At 48.5% G+C, this 17,566-nt stretch overlaps 1 protein-coding gene across 2 annotated transcripts in view; it reads right to left on the reverse strand.

Moving 5' to 3' along the window:
- The window catches only part of RTN4R (reticulon 4 receptor), an 87,114-nt gene that overhangs the window by 44,193 nt on the left and 25,355 nt on the right, over positions 1 to 17,566 (reverse strand). The window contains exon 1 of one of the 2 annotated variants that reach the window (XM_013954790.1): positions 10,596 to 10,657. The exons of the other annotated variant lie outside the window; for it this stretch is intronic. Within the exon in view, the coding sequence (XP_013810244.1) occupies positions 10,596 to 10,650 (55 nt within the window). The 5' untranslated portion in view covers positions 10,651 to 10,657. Of the gene's footprint in view, positions 1 to 10,595; positions 10,658 to 17,566 lie in introns of those variants that run through there. 2 annotated transcript variants of the gene reach the window in all.

Here is a 17,566-nt window from a genome sequence, read left to right on the forward strand (position 1 = left end):
ATGGTGGGCATGGGGCCCAGAGCTCTGTACAAGACCCTCTGACCCTCATGACTGTGCTTCTCGCCTCCTAAGAAGTAAGCCTGCCTCATGCAGGTGCTGTTCTCCTGCGTGGTGCTGGTGTGACCTTCTCCTTCAGCTAAACCTTTAGGTCTGAAGACCAGCTGAGCAGCTACAAAGTTCAGCTCTTGTATAGACCTAGGGTACCTTCTGCGTCCCACAGCTCCCACTATCTTCATTCCTGCTGCCACTCAGCTCAGCTGACTTCAGCCAAAAGGACTTACAGACCCAATAGCTGAAAACAACAGCACCATCACTCAGTGTGTTCACAGAGCAGGAGCAGTGCAGGCACAGCACACACAGCAGGAACCAGGTGTTGAGGCTGTAGCCTGACAGCATTCTCAGAGGAACAGCACTTCTCACCCACACCATCTGCACAAAGGTTGGCCCCTGGCTCCTTGGACCCCATCATGAGCACCTGTTTGCAGTGTGCTAGAGCAGGTTTCTTGGGAAGCAGCTGCAGCTCCGGTCTCTGCTGAGGGGAACAGACTGCATGAGGTCGGCAGCTTTTCCAGCCACTTCACAACCTGAGTCTCATGCTCAGAAATTACAGCAGGATGGAAAAGGTCAAGCACTAAAAGTCCTTGATGCAATTCTTTCCAAAACCGCTCTGCAACCTAAAAGCACTCAGCCTTCTATTTAAAGAGGGGATTTTCCCAGGAGACAAGCTTGGCACAGAGAATAGGAAAGAAGGGGGTTATTAGTCTTCCTACACATTGTCTAGGAAAACTGTGCTGCTAGCATAGTCCTGGCCTGGCTTCACCTGAAACCCACGGAAATGGCTTCAACAAGTGTTACAGAACCCACTGCCAGAAAAGGGAATTCCTGCAGATGCATGACCTAGCATGGCAAAGGAGGAGAACAGGCAAGGGGTACAGTCCCTGCCTGGAGTCATGAACACCTAAGTTTAGCTCTCTGTCCATCAGCTGACGTTGGGAGAAGCTCCCAGCTAAGGCAGATTTGAGCTCCCTCCAGCTGAGCTTGGGTTCATACCTGCTTCCTACACTAGCCATTAGATTACTGGCACCTCTACACACTGCTTCACTCCCTGCAGATCCTGGGGAGAGCAAAGCATGAGACCAGTCCCATAGGGACAGAGACAATGGAGCAAGAGAAGCTGAGAGTCACGATATGCCTTAGGAAGGAGACAGACACTGAGATGATTGACACAGGAGGTCAGCAGGATCAGGCTCCTCCTTGGTCAGGCTGCAGGTGTGTGGGTGCTGTCCATTACAGGATAGAGGCTTTTTAGGATCTGGGCTCATTCTGTCTAAAATGAAACATTGCTGTGCGAGTCCCTGAGTTAGTCTCCATTCAGATACCTGCAAAGCAGTCATTTCTGCATCTTTGTGCTTCTGTTTGCCCTCTGCAGACACAGAACCACAACCCAACCTTTCTGCCAGGGGCCGGTGAGGAGAATGACAGCAGAGGAAGGGTCAGTCAGGGCCTCTGGCCAGGTCAGTCTCACTCACAGGCCAGGGTCCTGGCTGTCCTTAGAGCATGCACCACACAGCCTGCCTGGGAGCCCGCAGGGAAAGCCATCCATTCGCTGAAGCAGCCCAGATGCTCAGCCTGCCATGGGCAGTGCCTGGGTTCTCACAGGAAAGGTCCTGAGCCAAAAGAGAGATGCTGACCTCTATTAGCAAGGCTTCTGTTCCACTCTTAGCCCTGCTCATATTCCCCTCTGAGTGCTGTGAAAATGCTATTTTTTTCACTTTGACTGTGTTTTTGCAGTGAAAAGGAGTATTTCTGCAAAACTCTCGGAATTCAATGGGCTCTGTGAACAAAGGAGGAGAAAGCAGAACTGGGAGAATTTCTACTAGACAAAATTGTAGGGCAGAGAAAAAGGAGGAGAGAAACTTCTGTGCACATGTACACCTACCTCTGCTACACACCACATATGCCTGTTGTGACCACACACTTGCAGCTCCTACTATGTCCCCATAATTTAGGCACCATCTATTTTTTCCTCAAACTTAAAACTGGAAACTCTAACTAGCACTCCCCTGAGGGCAGGCCCACTGAAGGACTCCACTGGTTCTAGCTCAGCATTCCAGGACAACCATGTCCAGCAGGCTACTGGGAATTTCCCCTGGACCATCATGCACCAGAGCACCCAATACTGGAATAAAACAGGAGGTTACCCACAGGTCTGATCCTGGCTGCTGTCCACATGGCCAAGAAAAGGGCAACCATACTCTGAGAACAAAATAGAGGGGTGATGACTTCCTTGAAAGGGGGCAGCAGGTGGATGAGTGTGCACCAGTGCAATACCTTATCCTGTGCAAGTTTGAGAAGGATCCCGGACCAATTCTGGTCTGTGTCCTAGTGTCACTCTCCCTTGGCTCTGACTCAGAAAGGTTATTCTAGCTTCAGTTGCCTTGTTCTGCCAACAGAAGAAATGAGCTGGAATGCCAGGCTGGTGTGAGCAGATGCAGCCCAGCATGACTAACAGGGATGCACCATGCCAGCATGCTGGGCCATTGCCCTGCCCATCTCAGACTTGGCAGACAGTTCTCTGTTTTGGCTGTTGTCTCGGCTCTCTTGGGAAATATAAGACTCTGGCATTTCTCCTCTCTCCAGCTGTGCCTGGATCTCTGACCCCTCCTGGAGAGTGAAATTTCCCTCTCTCTGCCTGAGAAAGCCTCCAGAGTCAGCTCTCTCCAGCTGTCAAGAACAGGCTGGGTGCAGGCTTGTCTTTGGGGGACATTGCAAGTTTATGGCCTTTGCATCCCTTAGGGGCTGGGTTTCAGCCCTTGTGGCAGGGAACAGGAATTAATTCCTGGTCCTTCCTCTGTCACCCTGCACTAGGTGTCTTTAAATGAACCACAAAGACTCTCTGCCTTGAGCCAAAGCTATGCCCTCATGCAGCCTTGGGACAGTTCTGGAAGTGTGCTTGGAGGGGCAGGTCTTGTAGGAGTAAAGCAGTCCACCTACATGCCCTGGCATTAACAAGTGCTTGTAATGTCCAGAGTGGAGGCTGCAGGCATTGCCTCCTCCAGGCTGTGAGGAAACAAAGCTGAGAGCTCCTTGCATGCTGTTCTCCAAGCACTGCACTGAACAATGGACAACGGAACAAGAATGAGGGAGAGAGGCTGCTGCTTTCCAAGCAGAGGAGAGGAGAGAGAGAGCTCTGCTGGCACAAGGCCAGCCAACTTCACACGGAGAAGATATAATAAAGCAAAACTTCATTGTCCATGTCCCAACACACCAGATCCATCTCTCCCCAGGTCTGTGAATCTGCCAGTGCATGTCTGAAAGCAATAACTGCTCATCAGAAAATGTAGCACCCAGACAGTGTCACACCTCAAGTCACAATGCCCAAATTGAGCACCAGCAATAAATGGGACCGCATATAGTTGCCCTTCTTTCAATCCGGAAGGGAACTAGCCCATACTGCAACACAAGGAAAGCAAGATAACAGTATAGCTCCAATGGAGCTCCAGTGAGTTTGGAGAGAGGTACAAGCCTGTTTGCAGTCCAGGAAGAGCCTTGGGATCCAACCCCCCGGACTGAAGAATGTGATCAGTTGCAAAGAAGAGCCCCAAATGATCTCAACAGCTGAGAAAAATGATATAAGAATGAAGGCATGTGATCTGCTTCTCTTCTGAAGAGAAGCTAAAAGAGGTGACCTGATAACAGTGCCTAAGCACTTTGAGGGAAGAAAACTACAGGGTATTCAAAGGCTCTTCAATCTAGCAGAGGATAGCAATGCAAGATCCAGTGGCTTAAGGTTGTAGTCAGAGAATTCAAATGAGAAATGAGATGAGTCACAGTGATTAACCACAACTATAAATGATGGAGGGAAACAGCAGCTCCTCCATCTACTGGTGTCTTCAAAGGCAGACACTGTCCAAAATACAAGCTGCATTCATACACCCCAGCTTGCATGCGTAGTAGCAGATTCAAAGAGCTGTACCAGCCCGCAGTGCATCACTCACATCTCTGAGTCTTACCAATAGGAAACATTGCTCTCTTAAAGAGCTCTTGCTAGTGCACACAGCCTTAGTCACAGATCTTAGTCACAGAGGAAGAGGAAGGCAAGGCCCTGCACCTGCTTTTGCAAGTATTTGCCATTCTTCCATGGCATGCCTGGAGCCACGCCACTGCTTATGAACTGTCTCTCTTTCTGCAAAGCCCCACAGAAAAATAAAAAAAATTAAAAAAATAATTTGACAGATGTGATGGAGGTGGCAGCCAGTCCATTTCCTGCAGCCTGGCAGGCTCAGGATGTGCTTAACACTTACTACTGCTTGACTAGAGGTCCCAGATCTGGGTTCTCAAGATGATCCTACAGCCCTATATGTCTTACAGCCAGTGTCTAACACCACTGAAATTGGCCCTTTCAGGCAGGACTCCTATGTCCAATATCCCATCTTCAAGCAGGTTTTACTATGTATGTACACATATGCGCACACAGCAAGCCTCAGCAATGCAAACAGCATGCATTTACCTCTCCCCTTGAAGCCCATTCCCCCAGCAAGCTCATTCTTGCTGTCCTCTCTCCTACCAGGTTTTCGGGATCTTGCTGGTAAAAGTGCCCTGAACTCAGGGAAGCCAGTGAGCTAAGGTGATACAGATACAGTCTCCTTCCTGCTCTACGATGGAAGGAGAGGGCCTCAATGGTTTGGGCTTTTGCTGCTCCTGCACCATTTAGACATAAAGAAACAGTGCCATCTAACTTCCTGAGCACACTCTTGCCTGAGTCTGAGCCTCTGCTCCACTGCCAGCTTTGCCCTTGGACATCTTTGTCCTGGACCATTTGCTTGTCAGCTAAGCATCACCCTATTGTGCATGATTTTCAAGCCTCTCCCAGTCACTCTGCATCACATACTGAGCTGTTGTTCGCAACACCTCCCAGTTTAGCACCATCTGTGAAATTCATTACCATGCTGTTTGTGCCTGCCTCCAGCTCACTAATGAAGCTGTTAAATAAGAAACACCAGTAGCCATGTGCGTCCCCTGCACCCCATGCACAGACTCAGCACCCCACTCGTGTTCTGCCATTACCCATCGTTACCCTCTGTTTACAATGCTCCAGGCAATCTTTGCTCTTTATGACAGCACTTATAACCCAGTCTGTTAAAATTCAGCCTGAGACAAAGATTTCATGTGAGTCTGCACCAAATGCCTTAGTAAATCTTAGTCTTGCACAGTGTCTTCATTTTGTAATTCTGGCCAAAAGGGTAGAGCCAGCTGAGATGCTTTTGACAGACCGTTCGGAGAATGCAGCACTCTTGAAAGGGACCACTGAGGAATCACATCTATTTTGACAGAACTCCCAACACAAACACCTCAACACAATTTACTTTAATTTACTTGTTTTCTGAACACTGAAAGATTTATTCTAAAATGGATCCTGCAGTTTCATTTTTATTTGTACTGATGAAAAAAAAATATTACTCTGAATGCTTGGGAATTATAGAAAACAAGACACACCCATGTTTCCAAATCAGCTGGGTTTGCATTTCCAGGCCATGGGAAAATGTAGGGGGTTCTTTTGCTCTTCCTTGGGAAATTGAGGTGAGGGGGGGTGGGGGGAGGGAGTTGCTAAAGCTGAAATTTTCCTTGGAATACAAATGCTGTTTTCTCAGCATCTCTCCTGGACAGTAATCCTGTTTTCTTAGCAAGATTAATTCCTTATAATCCCAGTGTGCAGTTTGCCCTTGTGTCAGCTATTTTCTAAACCCTTGTTCATGAGTTTTGCAATGTCAGAGTAGCATTGCCATTATTTGCCCCGGGAACAGGACTGGATCACATTCTGCAAAGAGGTCTTTTTCTCCAGTTACCCCATTGCCTACTGAAGTTGATTTTATACAGGGAAGGGCACCATGCACCTGGCACCTCCCCTTTCCACACTGGCAATTAAGGGCTCAAGCTACTGCTAGGCCCTTGATTTTGCCAGATGTTTCCCTGTGGCTACTCGGGCACCAAGACGACGTAATAGCCTTGTCTCGCCAATGCTGATGGAAAGATGAGGGCAGTGCAAGGATGGATTTCCCTGTCCTGTGCAACTTGAGAGATGGGGCCTCAGCTTCAGCAGTGGCTTCCCCAGAGGGGGACAAATGAGCTCAAGGCCCTGCTAGAGAAACTGTCCCCTGAGAGCTCATGCAATGAGCCATGCTTGTCATGGAGCAGGTCAGCTGCTCTGCAGCAGGCCTATGCTTGGAGCCACCTGGGACACGTGTTGCCTTTGGCCCAGGACATCCCAAATCCTCCCCATTTCCTCTTTCAGCAGAGGTTAAAGATGGCACCCAGATGTTTATTGCTACTGTATTTCCCATGTGAACTGTTCTGGCTCGTTCCTTCCCTGCTGCCTGGTCATGCTATGGGATCAACACCAACCTCTTCCTTCCCCAGCCGAGGGAAGACATCTCCTTCAGAGAGAGCTGTGCACTGACATCTCCCAAAGGCAACAAAGTCGCAAGGCAGGGAGAAAGAGTTGAGGCTGCAGAAACCATCCTGGCTTCATGCTGGGCAGAAAGGGAAGGTGAGATCCTACAGGCTCCGTGGCAAGCAAGCCTGGGATCTTGAGCATTACGGATGTGGAGGCTGGTCCAGGACTGACCACGGCCTGCTTGGATTCTCAGTGTGGGAGAGCTGCAAGACACGACTAGAGAGGATCCCTTGAGCTGGAGAGGGAAGGTGAATTCACAGCTCAGCAGAACACAACAGGCCTCCAACTGGCTGAAACACATCTTCTGTTAGTCAAAATAAAATGTAGATGCTTAATTATTAATCAGTTCATATGCAAAATAGGTATCATAGCAGAATGGGGGAGGGGGAATGCATTGTTCCTTAAGAATAAATATTTAAAATGATACAGAACAGCATGAATTTTTAAAGAGAAGTTTTTGTAACTGCTGAAGCTCTTGAACTACTAAAGAAGCAGAATATCTTCTAGCATCAATGCCAGCTTTGGAATGGGCAATGGCCATTTCCAAAGAGGGGACTGAAGAGGGGGAGAAAGGATGCAAGGTCCTGGACCCCAGGAATAGCAGCTTTGCAACTACCATCATACTATGCTAACAGCAAAATAGCTTTGGGCCAATCTAATAATGCATCTCCAGCTGCTGGCATCTTCCAAATTGCAAAGGGCACAATCTGTCCCACCCTTCACCTCTTTCTCCTGGAAGAATACCCAAGCCCTTCCTCCAGATTACAGGAGTCCGCACAGCAAGAAAAAAGGCCCAGTCCACTCTGTTTATGTTCTGGGGATTTGTGAAGCAGATCTTGACATGGATACAGAGAAGAACAGGAAAGGCCAAAAACCTGCCATGACGGACATGAGCATGGAGAAAGGGTTAGTATGGCACAGGGCATCTGTAGAAAGACCCCTCTTCCCCAGCTCCCCCAAGCAGGGCATGGAGTCCAGTGGAATCAGCAAGACCTCTAGCACCTGCATGCTGGTCTGGATGAACCTCAGGAAACCTCCTCTCTTCAGACTTCCTATCCACTGCCAGAAGCCAAGGGGCTTTGGATACCATCTCCGGCTCTTTCCCAGCACAGACTTCACACCGTCTGTTATGTGCAATATATGGAGCAAGCAGCAATACCAGGATGAGGCAGCAGCAGGGTTGCTTCTTCCCTGCTCCTGAAATGAAAGAGTTAAGGCAGCTCCATCACTAAGAAGAGCCTGCAGCTGTCCCTGTGCTGTACAACTTCAGGACAGGTCTCCTTCTGCTAAAGGGTTACATGAAAGCTATTACACTCTCCCTTGATATACACCTCCCATAAATCTAGGGACTATAAATTAGGATAACCTTCTGCTTTAAAGGCTGTCTGAGCTCTGCAAAGACATCCCAAAGTCAGGCAGATCCTCAGTGATACATGTACTCACTTCCCTGTGGGACCATGGCCCCAGGACAAGAAGCAAATGTCCCCAAGTACAGCTGCAAGGAGCAGTCATGCCAACTGTCAGGGCTTGGGGAAAACCCTGATTATTCTGTCCTGAGAGGGGAATTGGGGGTAGATAGGAAATATGAAGGCTGGTCTCCATCCCACTCCTGCTGTCTCTAGGACTGGTCACCCCTCCTTGCTCTTTCTCCACGCTCCCTTCTCAAAGCAGACACAGCTGCTCTCTGCCACTGTCCCCACATCTCTGATTCGGATGAGTGACTGTCTAGCTGCCCAATGACAAACTGCTGCTGCACTGTGCCATGGGGACTGTTGCACCCACAGGACTGCACTGAAAGCACGGGAATGAGCACTGAGTCCTCTCCATCATCTCTCAGAGGTTGAAGAAGGGAGTCATATAAAAGATGAAGCATTTTCCTGCTTGTATTTGAAAGCATGTTCTCATTTAATGATTCTGCATTGTGCATAGGCAGAAGCTGAGACAACTCTAGGCCAGCACAGAGCCTACTCCTCCCCTCCTCCAACAGATGTGAGTTATGGTGACCTTACACCATGTGTCCTAGTTCATGGTCTGGCCTCTCAGGTGACCCTCACTGCACCAAGACTGCCCAAGCTCACTCTGTTTTTTCTTATCCTCACCTCTGCCCCCGCATCCATGACTCTGGAGCCATGAAGGAAGCAAGAGTTGGAAGATGATGGCCAAGAAGCATGAATACATTGCCATCAGCCTATGCCCCATGGGGCAGCACTTGTCAGCCTCACTCCTAATCAGCTTGCAGGAGTTGTTTCTGCCTTGAAAAGACCTTGTTTCACAGTCCAGCATGTGCATGCATGATCTTAAACCACACATGACTGCAAGCAGGGTGTGACAGAGCAGATTTCCTTCACCAAACTGCCATAGACTCAGTGGGTTCAAGGCAAACCTGCCCAGACCCACTGGGGAATGACACCTTGTGAGACAGTCTCCTTCCCAAGTTATGAGCAGTTGGCACAAGGGGATCAACAGGACAGGGTCCAAATTTAAAACTGGAGCAGGCTGTTGTAAAGTCACTGTGTGCACTCAGATGAACAGTCCCACTCCCAGGTCTGGTGCTGCTGGCCAGCGTACCTAATGGTCTGATCCAGATAGAGGGTTAACACACACCAAAATGATACTTCCCAACAGGAGAAAAAAACAAAACAAAAAACAAAAAACAGCCTGGTCATCTGATTCTGGATGAGAAATCTAATAAAGTCATTGAGGTGAATTGGGGCTGGGCACCATTATTCTCCCCCAATTTGTGCTGTCAGCTCCTTGTAAAACATGACATATGATTCTGAAAATTCATCTTGGGCACCAACCAGTATTTATTCTGCTGTAAAAAAAGAAATGTGCTGAAAGAGATGGCAAAAAGTAGCCAAGGGACCTCCATGCCACTAAAAACACACACGGACAGATCTCAGTGAACAATTGATTTTATTCCCCACCGCCGCCATCCGTCTCTGCTCCATCCATTGCCAGATCTGGCTGGCAGGAGAATATGAGTTTTAAAGGTCACCACTTAATGATGTTAAGGAGCCATCCTCCTTACCAGATAAATACTGATCAATCTGTAATATTTTTGACTGGACTCTGCTATCAGTGCTCTTGGAGAAGATACAGGGGGATTCTGTTTCCCTTTATGTTTCAAATATACTTAAAGCCCTTTCAAAATCGAGCTGATAACTCATGCCTAGGACTGAAGCTGACTGGAACTGACATATCATGCATCCAATTTGCAGGCAGGAAGCCAGCATAAGGAGTGATGGAGTGCAGTTTGGATTGTTCTACAACATAAAGTGCTATTATATCCTTACATAACTTAATGTATAAATGTTCAGCTATTGCCTCTCCTGCCGCCCGTGGAGAATTAGAGCAGTTAAAACAGCCCTGGACCCACTTTTCTCCATTCATTTCACACTCCTGGGCTCCCCAAAGGGCTCACACAGCAGCTCAGAGGTGGAAGTGCTGCAGCTTTGCAGACATGCAGCGCCATTGCTCTGCGCTCAGCAGACTCCCACAGCTGGAACATCATCTCTCTGTATGGCTGGCATGAGGTCTGGGACCTTGTGCAGGCACAGGGACAGCATCACCCCAACAGTCTTCAGCACAACCCCCTATTTCTGAAGAGTGCCATCCCAGGGGACTTTTTGTGTCATTGAGACAGTGTCTACCTGAGAAATGCACATTTCTGCAGTGGCTCATTCTGCCAAGACCTGCGTAATTCTCTGCTAAGCCATTTTCAGACTCCTCTCAAAGCATAGCAGCCTCCACTTCCAGTCTTCTCACATGCTTTATCTTCCTGAAAAGCCACTAATTCGCAGAAGAGCTTATTTAGCAGGTCTGGTAAAATGCAAAGGAGAAATCCTGTCTCCACCAATCCCAACAACAAAATCCATGCTCTTCTGAGACTTAAAACCAGCTCTGTGCTTCATTGCCTACCTTGCAAGATAAGTGCTGGGGAGCACTACCAGGACCCACACACAGAACAAGCTGGCCTTGGCCCACCTTGCTATAAATGGGAGCATGATTTAAACATTTGCCATCTAAGTCCTCTACCAAACAAAGGCAGCCTGGGACAGGAATGAACACTCCCTTCTCAGCATTCAGCACTGCAACCAGCACGCAGAGCAAAAACCATCTGATGTGCACCATCTCATACCTGCATCTCCCTCCAACCCACTCCGCATCCAAGGTTTGAGCCAGAGATACCCCATTCCTGAGTGTCCTAAGAAAAAGATAAATAATTTGAGTACGTAATCTTCAAAACAAACCAAACAGCTCCATTTGAAATTACACCAAAGAGTATTTAATTTGCTTTTGGATGTGCAGCCTGGAACAAGTACTCTACCAAAGGAAGTGTGTTTATAATTTATTCAGCAGCCAGCACATTTTAGAGTCTTTCAGAAGTCCTCACAAAGAGTGCCAGAGATGGGGGTGGGGGGTGGGGGAGCATTTTATTTTTTTATTTATTTATTAACAAAGTGAGCAGGGTTAACTCTGAATTTCTAAAGCATTTCAGAAGTGCTCAGACTTCTAAAGCTCTCCAGTGATAGCATTCACATCTTTTCTTCAATTCTTGCTCATTTTGTTCTGTGAAGGATATCCCTTCAACTTTGTTTTACAAACAAAACAACACAAACCTACCTGCCGTGCTCACTCTAAAACTCTTTCGTTCTTTCAGCAACAGCAAAGAGTAAACTAACAACATCCTAGACTTTTCTTTATTTCTAAGCAATTCCATGTGAAAATAATCTTTTACTAATCTAGGTCCGGAGTTTAAAGCAGCCAAGGACCCTGGATTGTGCACACAGGCAAACAAAAACAGGTCAATATATTTTTTTTCCTTTTTCCCTGGAATTCAAATGAGCTCCCAGAAGTGGATGTAGCTTCAGCTGAGGCAAAAGAAGCTGCACTGAAAAGGGCTGGAAACACTCTGAGGTCACAGAGTCTTGTGGATGAGAGCATGGTAGAAAGCGGTGGGTGTGGGGAACCCAGCTAGACCTCCCAGACCTGCTGCTCCCCAAATGTCCTTATTTCCTCAGAGCCCAAGGAGCCATCACTCGGTGACAGGGCTGCAGCTGAACCCCACGTTGCCACTTTTCTTCTCCCCCAGCAAAGAAGAAAAAAAAGAGAGGAGGCATTGTGAAGATCCTGTAGTTCAGAGCTACCCCAAAAGACTTGTTCCAGAAATGCAAGGCAAAGCCATTGCATTGGTCACTTCAAACGATGTCCTATTTTAGATGGAGCTGAGCAGGGCCTGAATTCCCTTAGTCATTGACAGGAGCTCCTTGTTTAAATATTATCAGCATTTTAAAAGCAGTCAGAGTCCCAGATGAAAGTCAGGGTCCCATTGTGTTCAGTGCTGCTACAGACAAAATCTCTGTTGAACAGAGCAACCAGGAAAGAGGAGATGGAGGCAGAAGTTGGCAGAAGTTGTACTGCAGAACTATGATAGCAAGATCTCCAAGGGCAGCTGCCATAGCCAGGTGGCAAAAGGATGAGATTGCCAACTCCAGCTACCAAAAGCATGGGAGAAGCAAGGGAAAAGCTTTAATGATAAATCTGACCTAAAAATCATGTCTGTTTTATCTTCTTCTGGGGAAGATTCTCCAATCTTACAACCAAGACTTCAACCCTTTGCTTTGCTAGAATAAAATACACTGCTTTCATTTGACACTTATGCATAAAGTGAAGTCAAAGGTAATACACTGAACAGAAAGCCAACTGATTTCCTGCAAGTGATACTCACAAACAGACCAGCCAGTGTTTCAGACAGATCCAGGCATCTTAAACCTCAAGCAAGACTGCAAAGGTCAGTTTGGTGAGATGAGAGACACTCTTGTGACAGGCAAAGGGGAAATCTCCTCCGACACTTCTTGGGAGATGTTACTCAGTGACCCAAAGGGCAAGCACTGGGGAAAAAACCCACAAGAGCACAAATAAAACCAAGCTGTCATAGAGGCCTGCCAGAGCAATCTCCTTACTAGACATGCAGCCTCTTGAGCCCTCAAGGAAGCAAGATTCACACAGCTGGGCCTTTTACAATATCTTGCACTGCTTTCCAACAAGGACATTTTAACTCAGAGAAGGAAAAAGCCCCTGTGAAAGTGAGATACACAACCATACAGCTACTACCACTGCACTGTGGAAAGCAGAAAACATCCAGATGTTCTCACAGATTCTCAGTTGTCCAGTTGCCCAGTTTTCCTCATCCCAAAGAAAACTCTTGCTACTGCAGATCCCACTGTCTGCGTCTCACACTCTAAATATTCAAGAATAATTAACAGCTCTGATTCCTGAAATCAGTTTACACTCACAGACCTCTGCACTGCTGTAGAGAAATTTCCTGCTCAGGAAGAGCAGGCACTCCCCACCCTTCCATGCAGCCTTGTAAAGCAAGCAGTAGAACATCGCTGCAGTACACCTGACCTGGAAAAGCAGCTTAGGGGTAAGCACACTGATAAGAATACTACAGAAGGGGTCAGCATGCCAGAATTAGCTGCCCAATGGAAAGGGGATTACATGCTTTGGCACATCCTAGGGGCAAGCCAGAAGCTAGTGCTGGCAGAAAAGAGCTAGTTAAGGAGAGGAAGAATAAAGTAGTCAGGGAAGGGCTGGCTAGATAGAAAACTGGGGGTAATGGGGCTCTGCAGCATCATCCCAGCTCGGATTTTGCTGGTCAGCAGTAGCCTCCGCACAAGGATCCCTGCAAAGGGGAAGGAGCAGCCCATGTGCAGGAGCATGGCCCTGCTGGCCATTTGCAATCACAAATGGAGGCCACCACCAATACTTACAAAACTGAGAGGCTGTTAGGGCATTCAGATTGCTCAGGAGAGCATGGGAGGGGTGTGCAGCCTGGAAGATAAGGTTGTACACATACTGATGATGTTCAGCTGCTGAGTTGTTAGGCAGCAGAGAGGGCAGGATGTGAACCAACAGGTTTTGCCAGTGGTTTCTGCGATGTGGACTCTCCTTGTCTCACTGGCCCTAATGACCCAGTCCATGGCCTCCCCAGATACTCCTACCACCACACCAGCTCCATGTGTGGTGCTGCCAGGAGCCTGTACCCCCTCTCCCAAGAGAAGTCAGGTCTGTGCTGTTTCTGCAGATGGTGATCCCCATCCCTTGCCACTTCACAAAGCATCTGGTCCAGCCCTGTTGCAGAACTGTTTCCCAGAAAAGACAGAGACACTGAGAGGCAGACCAATGAGCCATGCTGAGAGACAATGCTCCATTCTTCTCCAGGAAAGCCTGATGCTGAGCAAAGGACCTGCAGAGGAGGAGCTCAAGTCCACAGCACATGGGAGGACAGCATGTCAGAACAGACACTAAAGGCTAACACAGAAGAGATGCATTTACGAGATATCCTAACTTTGAGGCAATGTGAATAGAAAAGAAATAGAGGCAAGAAACATGACAGATTAATGGGCTGGGGCTGAAATATGAGACTAGATTTTTGAGAATATGCCTTCGTATTCCAGGTGCTCTTTAAATTTGTACAGTCTAGTTACTCTATTATGTAAAATTTATTTGCCTAAGAAATCCATATAGCTGCATGATCTCAGCAGCCAGAGTGGGGGCTTCTTCTTTGGCAATCTTTATTCAGATTGGTTTTAAAGACTGAAATATGAGCTCTCCAGGATAAAGAGAGTTTACTAAATCAAGCTCCACTGTCAGGCTGGGAGCAAGGAAGGACATGGGCAAGCAGGGTCTGCACAGCCAGTCTCCCTCCCCTGCTGCTTTGCTTGGTGTCCTGCAGCCAGAGCATCCGTTGCTCCACTGAGTGGTGGCACTATGTGCTACTCACAACATACCAGCTAAATCACCCTCTGCTGCTGCTGCCAACCCACTGTGTGAGCAGAGCTGCATTAGGACTACCCAGCCAAACACAACTCAGGCAAGGCACCAAGCTCTGGGAGTGCTGGGAAGGGTGCAGTGCATGCTTCCTGCACAGTTCTATTAGTTCCCACAAGGATGATCCACCCCAAAACAGCTCCTGTGGTTCAGTGTGTCTAGACACACAGGTCCAAGGAAGAGCTGAGTCCTCCTTCAGGCAGAAATTACAAGGTTTATTAAACACTGGGCAGCAGAACAGTGCTGGCACTTCTGCAGGGCACCAGGCAAGCAGGAGGGACTTGCAAACAGGGATCCTAATGCAACACTACAAAGGCTTTGCCTGTGGGAAAGCGCTGAGTAGGCACTTAGGGAGCACTGCAACTGACCCACAGACCTCCAAGGTTGTCTAGCAGCACCCCCACCTCCGTTTATTGCTGTCCTCTTCAGCAGCATGCATAGAGGGATGGAGAGAGGGAAAGGCTCAGACAGCTCAGAAAAGACATCCTGACACATCCTTTAAGCTCTGGTAGCATTCTCTGAGAAGAGCCCAACTCTTCTGACTGATTTGAAAAATGAGAGGATCAAGCCTGATTCCACAATAGGTGAAGAGCTCATTTGGATGGAAAGAAGCTCTCCAAAAGAGATTGAATGAAGAACACTGAGAGGCATGTCCACGGGCAGCACTCATCTGGGCAGCTCAGCATCTTGCATGGAGCCTCCCTTCTGCTTCAGAGTCACCCCGTCCTTGTATTTGTACCTCCATGACAAGATGGGAGCACAGTCCTGGACCTGTCAGACCTGAGAGCAAGCAAGCAGCTTTTGTGAAATACCAGGAAATTCCCTGCCCACCTCCCTGAGAGCATGGCTCCCTGCAGACTGTGGGGGTGAGAGAGATCAGGCCACGTATGCACAAAGGGCTAAGGAGACAGCCACGCAGGGAAGCCTGTGCAGAACTGACAGCAGGGCACAGCCTGAATCCCACCCTGGGACAGACTTTCAGTATATAGCCATTTGGCTCATTTTCTGACCCTGCAATCAGGCTTGTGCCTTAGCTGTCCTCCAACTCAACACTTCCAGTAGCCTCTGCTGCCTGTCTCATGCACGCTAGGGCCTTGCATTCAGGGGCTAAGCTGAGGGACACAAAATCATGGGGAAAGGGTGCTGTAAGGGCATCAGAGTATAATTACAAGCTAGGGGGGAGATTAAAGGCAGGTACAGTGACCAAGGAGAGAGAAATGAGGTTTCCCCATCCTGCACTAAACTGTGGCTTGTGAGCAGGACCCTCACAGGCAACCATCCCAGCACAAGCTCTCCAGGCAAAGGTAGAGCTGCTCTGCCATCTCATCCCACTCACACTCCCTTCCATGAAGTACTCAAACGACTGTGGAATAATGAACATCTGAAAAGCAGTCATTGAGCTGTGCTGCTCAGGAAATCTCTCTGGCAAAGACATTCACACCCCTCTTAAAGTTATCAGGCAGAGCTGGGCATGCCATGGAGTGATAGCAGTGAGTAATCCCTTCAATAGACACTCAGCCTTGCAGAAGCAAAGCAACCAACAAAGGGATATTTAAGGTTGTTACTGAGCACTTAATATAGTTTATATTTACAGCTTAATGGCTTTTCAGCATCACTAACTTCCATTCCAGCAAAAAGACTTCTACTGTATTGCCTCAGCTTAAGTGCTAACTACATCTTCACATTAATAAATATTTTAAAACAGTGGAACTCTAAACTCCTCTGGCACAGAACCAGAATCTGCTCAGCTGGAGGTTGCATCTGCAAACAGATGGAAAAACACCTTCTGGATCCCTAGGACCACCTTAGCAAGGAACCTCCCCAGCTCTATGCCAAAGCTCTTCTCCACCTCCCAAAGCAGTGGCCACAGGGGCTTACAGTCCCCCCCTAGCAAGCTCCTTCTCTGAGGTCTGTATCTGGATGCCAGGATGGCATGGAGGGCAAACTAGGCTCTTCTGGCATTTTCCTTGGCCTCTGTTTCTGGGGACTCACCCACGGCAGTGCAAAGGGAACCTGGCTGTGGCATGCCAGGTGCTGCATCTGACAGCGGGAGCTCAGGAGCTGCTGGGGTACATTCTACCCTAGCACAGCCCAGCGGAAATAATGTCAGAGACCTGAGGTGCTTTAGCCCAAGCCCCCAGCTCTGTCCTCCTGGCCCCCCTCAAAATTCCCCTTCCCCCCAGTTGCACCTCTACATCCCACATCCCTTCACGCCCGAGCCCTGGGTGCTAGTACTGGCCCGCAGGTCTCTTCAGTGTGTCACTCTCCTGAATGTCTGCATCCAGCAAACTCCCCCAGAGATGCTGCTCTATAAGCTCTGTATTTTCCCTCAGAAGGGTCTCCTGAGTGCAGAATTAGCACTGGTTTAGCAGGTGGGCTGCATCAGCCCAGTCCTGCCCACCACACACTCCACTGCAAGGCTTGGGATGGTGGGGAGGGCAGTGAAGAGAGCAACATGATCTCTCCAGCCAAAATACATCCCTCAGAGAGATTCAGCATGCACTGCCTCACCTGCAAGACTGGGAGGTGGCTGCACAGGTCTTCTCAGGGGGCTGTTCCTCATGGCAATACAGCCACCTAACAACTCCTTCCTGTTGGCATTGAAGCAGATAGATAAACTCTGGGAACTAGCAGCAAGATGGACCAGCTTACAGCAGGGGCAGGGCCTTTCTACAGCTCTTAGTCCCTGCATCAGCTTAGCTATTGCATGATCTGCCCATGGGGGACTCTCCACTCACCCTGCAGGCCAGGCCTGGGACTTGGCTTGTTTCTCAGGTGAGCATGGTTCTCCCACTCAGAAAAGTCTGACAGTGTTGTGATTTCAAAACCCTGACACATACAAGGAGAAATCCAAAGAAACCAATCATGGTCTCATCTTAAATGCCATCCAGGCTCAGGGGCTAACTCTTAACTAGCTAGGGGACTATTAGCAGCGACTCACCATTGCTTAGAAAGAATGACAGGCATCAGCTTGGGACTCTAGGACCCTGGCCTCAGCTCCAGAGATGTCTACCAAGCCTTCCAGTGGCAGTCACAACACCCAGCTGCTGGCCTCTAGCTATAGACTGCCTACAACAAGGTCTCCTAAAAGTGTCACCAAGCAAGCTACAATACTAATGCAACTATAGAGAAAATCCATCTCAGGGAGAAAGACAAATGATGCTGTAGATTAAAGCTTTGGGGTGGCCTGGCCTCCTCCTGGGGTATCCAATCAGCATATGTGAGGCGCTGGAGGGCAGGTGAGCATGGCTTGACTAACTTAATGAGTAGATAAGT

Source organism: Apteryx mantelli, chromosome 17 (genome assembly GCF_036417845.1).
Source record: "Apteryx mantelli isolate bAptMan1 chromosome 17, bAptMan1.hap1, whole genome shotgun sequence".
NCBI lineage: Eukaryota > Metazoa > Chordata > Aves > Apterygiformes > Apterygidae > Apteryx > Apteryx mantelli.